The sequence below is a fragment of the Morone saxatilis genome, unplaced genomic scaffold, assembly GCF_004916995.1.
Source record: "Morone saxatilis isolate NCDOM2014 unplaced genomic scaffold, NCSU_SB_2.0 Contig17, whole genome shotgun sequence".
NCBI classification, from domain to species: Eukaryota; Metazoa; Chordata; class Actinopteri; family Moronidae; genus Morone; species Morone saxatilis.
Window position 1 is genome coordinate 18579920 of NW_023339729.1, and position 5130 is coordinate 18585049.

The window sequence follows — 5130 nt, forward strand, 5'->3', positions numbered from 1 at the left end:
TTTATTATTTTATTTATTTATTTAGACAATTGTTAACAGTCCTTAATGCTAACATGTAATTGGGCTGGTTCTGTAAAGATTTGTACTATTTAGGATTCGAAAAACTAGTGTCTGATCAAATTTGAGGTTCTCACCCAGTTGATGCAGTGTAGAGAAACTCTGTAGTCTTGGTGAAGGAGAAGCGGACTTCACAAGGCAGAGAAAGAGGGTTGTCTGCTTTAATGCAGTGAGGTAGTCCCTCTTCATAAACATCCCAGCTGGGAAATAAGCATTATGGTATGAGTGCAGTATAATTTACATGTGACAAACCAGATAATGATTAAAAATACCAGTAAATTACAGAAAGCAATACAGGATTAGGTGTTATTAACTTTAGTAACATTACGTGCGTTCTTTGTGGAGTGCAGGATATTATATATGAACACACAATACTGGCTCTCACCTATACAGTTGCTCTCTCTGCTTCAGCTCCTTCTCTATACTGTACTTGCCAAGATGATGATTGTCATCAAAGATTCTTAGAGCTGAGAAAAACATTATAAAATTGATCTTTTTAGCTCTCTTATGTTTGGGGGGCAGTAAAATTGTAATCAGCACATTGTACTGTAATAGTCAAGAACGGTTTGACCAACCTGTTCCTTCTCTGAACAGGTGAACCTCATTGTCAGCAATCCAGCGGTAGATGGGAAAGTTGTAGATGTCTCCCTCTGGGGACTTCACTTTCACCTTGCAGGGAAACCAGGAGTCTTCAGGGAACAGTGGGAGAGGCTTTTTGTCCACCTCAATCAGCACCAGCTTTCCAAGAGAGGTGGGGCAGGACACCGAAAAGTTAGACTCCTGCAAATAGACAAAAAGAAGGTGAGGCTCTTTTCTCTGTCTGTGTGCAGAAGCATAGCCAGTGGTAGCACAAACATAGGTGCAGTTTCAAATTGCCAATAACATTTTAGGTAATTTTCTTTGCATATAAGTGGTATTTTTGCAAAAGTGCAAAGATTATTTATTTATTTTATGGTTTGTAAGACATACAGAGCCCCTACAAAATCACACGAATGCAGTTACTTTGATATTCATTTTTCATCTAAGGTAGAACACATTTAAAATAATATTACAATTATCAATGTGGCTATGGTACATGGTGGGTTGTATTGATGGGTGATTCTTAAAAGTGATTTAATTCTCAAATGCTTTTAGGATGCATGATTCACCCCATTTAAAAGTAGGATTTAATGATATGTATAGTTGCAGATTGCATCACCCTTCCCTTTCAAGCACAAAGGCAAAACTACCATAGCCGTGAAAAACGTGAAAAACATGAATAGCCCTATCTAGAGCCAGTGTTTGGTGTGTCCCTTCTGGGCTATTGTAGAAACACAGCGGTTTATCATGACTCCATGCAAAGCGACCCGCAGCGACTGTTAAAAACAACTCGTTCTTAGGTAACAAAAACACAACAATTCTTATTTTCAGGATATTACACACTAATGAAAACATACCTCTGAATATTATATTCTTATTCTGCCAATAGATCATCCTACATAATACACACTGGACCTTTAAAAAGTTTCAGGGTATTAACATTTATGAATTGATGAATAAATAGACTAAAACCAAAATTCTAAGAATAATTTCAAAAAGAGGAGAAAAAAATCTTTTGAATTGAGACTCCAATCTCAGAAATCTGATTTATTTGTCAAAATACCATACTGTGCAGCAAGGGAGTACTTGCACACAGAGAACAAAAAAGGAATTCAGACTGGTGTCTCACAGGATGTACAGACAGTGAAAAAAGAGTGCAAATGTTTCAGTTCATGTTGAACTTTCCTCAGTGCCAAATGAGGCATGCATGATGAGTCATCCCATATAATCTTATATATTGTATAAAGACAATAAGAAACATTAACAGAAAACAGGTCACATCTAATTCGTTATTTAAGCCGCTGGGGTGTAGTGTTTAAGGTAAAAGGTATGTCTGCAGTCACACTGGAGTGAAAATTGATGCACATTTCCACCATGACTGTATAAAATTCCCGGCTGGGGTACGATGCCACTCCTATACCGCCTCAGAAATTTTGTACACATGCATGCAATTCAGTTATAGATTTGATTGTGTGAATAGTTAATTTCCCTTACTTGGCTGGTCCATTCTGTTGTTATCTAAATGATTAGGAATCATCATGTCAATGCCACAGACAGAAATAACAAATAGAATGATTTCCATCTGTGCAGTGGGTTTAGCCCATAGGGAGGACTCATCATTTTGCTCTGTGGAAAGTCCAACATGGACTGAAACGTTTCTATGCACTCTTGCACATATTTTCACTACTATACAGCCCTGTCATGTATCAAATAAAAATATTTAGAAGTCAGATTTGAGTTTGAATCCCTTTCCGTTCACTGTTTGCAAGTCTGCCCTTGCTGAACTGTAACTTTTCCCTGACTGCTGCATCAGAGAAGAAGACAAACAAAGGGCAGTTTTTTAAGGCGCGGCTCAACCCTTGTGAACCACTCAAAATACCGTCCTGAATCAATTTTTAGAAAATATCATGTTTTTTTATATATGTTCTTTCTCTGCTTTCATTTGTGAGTGAAGGTGGTAATTTAATATACATTAGAGTGTTATAATTAGGATAATGGCCTGATCTCCACACAGAATATAAAGGTATATTTGTGTTAAAACATTAGTAGTATGCAAGTTAAAGAAATATGCTGCACATTTCAACAGTAAGTGTGAAATCCAGGGATAATCAAGACTCACTGCTCCCAGGTAAAAGGTGGCTGTCCCTTTAATGCTTGTGAGCCATGTACGTTTACTCTCCCCATCTGTGCCCACCAGCTTAATGAAGACATTGTTTGTAGTGGTGGCCTGAGCAAGGTTTGCAGTGGTCACAATCACTTCATACTTGACCATTTTGGCTTTGAGGAGCAGAAGAACCCTGGTGGAGAACAAAGAGTGATAATAACCACAGTCAATTAAATAAAAAAACAGTGTTACAGTTAGGACAATATGCTGCTAATTATGTATTAATCTTGCCAAAATCCAAAAATGCAATATTGTGAACCCCTACCTTCTTACCTTACATGTGCTCTTCAAAAAAACTGTCTGCAGTGGGTTTCCGTCTATACGTACAGGACAGATTTTTGGAGTGTGTCCATGATGGATGTCAAGTTGTACTGTAATTTAAGATGTAAGAGGTCAAACTGAACAAATGACTCAACGTATTAGTATGTAACTGATCTCCAACAGTAATGAAAGAGAACAATTTACAGTGTAAATGCAATAAGTTGATGTGGAAATTGTCTGCAAGCACTCGGAATGAGCAAACGCTGATAAATATATTGCGCAATATGGAGACAGACCTCATGCAGAAAACTGAGGAAAATGTCTCAAATGAAAAAGATAGGAATGCCTTACTGTTTTATACTTTTCCAGCAAACAAAGGAATAAAACCCAATTGGTTCTTTCCTCAAAGGTAAACAACTTTCAGCCAATGTACAGAAGCCATGTCGAAAATCTGTTAATACGTAATCTTATCAAATGTACAATACCAAATATGGAACTTCCTTATTATGATCTCACAGAACATCTGGTTACACTTAATATGTTTTCACAATCTTCAATCTTAGACTGTATAAAAGACTGTATAAAACACCAACTCGCGGCTTCAAAATGGAAGCCCACAAACAATGGATTTACACTTGTCTTTAACATGGGCCTCGACACAAGCATTAATGAGCGAGAGAGAGAGCCACATAATAGTTAACAAAATGAATAAATGATAAAACTTAATGCTTCTTTCACAAAGTCAATACAATACTAACAAACAAATAAATGACACAAAGGAGCTAAATATGAAATAGAATCTAGGAAAAATCTTTTTTAAAAATGACAAAACAGAAAGATCAGACTAATGACAATGATAAAAAAAATTAAATAAACTGAACATGTTGTTGTCGAATTGCAGTAGGAATGAACGATTGAGAATAGCGGTTAATTTTAGCTGAAACATTACAACGTATTGATGGCAGAGAACATTCACTTGCAAGAACATGTCCTGAAACAGCCAAAATACTTGCTGCGAAATATAAACAATGAAATGCAAAAATCACCAAATGCAGGTTAACCATTTTGAACCAGTTGGCTCATACAAGCTCACCAAACAACATTTCATTCTTGTGTGAAGATGTAAAAGCATAAAACACTGCTTCTTTTGATGATAACAAGGAAGTCAATTGTTTTAGTTCAATGTTATCACAGTGCTTGTAAATGTAGGACAGTATCTTATCACTCATCAGATCTTTATTAAGTTCGTAAAAAAAGGGAAAAGTCAATCTGTCTGAAAGTTGTGTAATGCTTATATCAGTGTCTCTATGTTCTGTTGTGTCTACCTTTGTTATATATCTGGTTGTGTTATATTTTGTTTCAACGGTAAAAGGGGAGGGGGAAGGGGAATACAGCCGCAAAAAAAGTGACAAATGATTGAGAAGTTTAATTTAAACCTTTAATAGTCATTTTTAATCACTATGAAGAGTATGCTACTATGTTTAATGAGGGGTTTTGCTGGGATTATTAAATGACAAATCAACTACATTAATTTTATATTCATATACAGCACATACAGATCAAGCTATAGATCAGTTTATCAACGCAAGGCTATTATGCAACACAAACGCAGTGCAGACATATTGCATAGCTCTCCCAGAAAAAATAACTGACTCACATTTTGTTCATGAAAGATACATGGGTTTATAAGGAACTTCTCAGTGTAGCAGCTTCATATTTTGTATTTTACATTTGTAATCTCTTTTGATAAGTTGCCCTGTATATTCATTGACATCCCAAGAAAAAGATTTAAGATGTAGATTATCAACCACAGTTTTCACGATTCTGCTGTATAAAAGGAGACACAGATCAGCATACAATGAAAAAAAAGTTCACAAACCAATAGGTGACATCACATTGGATTTAAACTTGTCTTCAACATGGGCCTCGACACAAGTACTAATGAGCGGCAGAGAACATTCACTTGCAAGAACATGTCCTGAAGAAGCCAAAAAACTTGCTGCTTTCTGGAGGATTTGTAAAGTTAACAAAGTCTTTAAGATGAAATATAAACAATGAAATGCAAAAAT

At 36.0% G+C, this 5130-nt stretch overlaps 1 protein-coding gene across 1 annotated transcript in view; it reads right to left on the minus strand.

Annotated features, from left to right (window-relative positions):
- LOC118327639 (arachidonate 12-lipoxygenase, 12R-type-like) overlaps positions 1–3400 on the minus strand; it is a gene marked incomplete in the record, with an annotated part of 6616 nt that extends 3216 nt beyond the window's left edge. The window contains 5 exon segments of the mRNA XM_035661071.1: positions 135–257; positions 443–524; positions 633–837; positions 2756–2933; positions 3066–3400. Coding sequence (XP_035516964.1) covers positions 135–257; positions 443–524; positions 633–837; positions 2756–2908 — 563 coding nt within the window.
- Positions 3401–5130: the final 1730 nt, after the last annotated feature.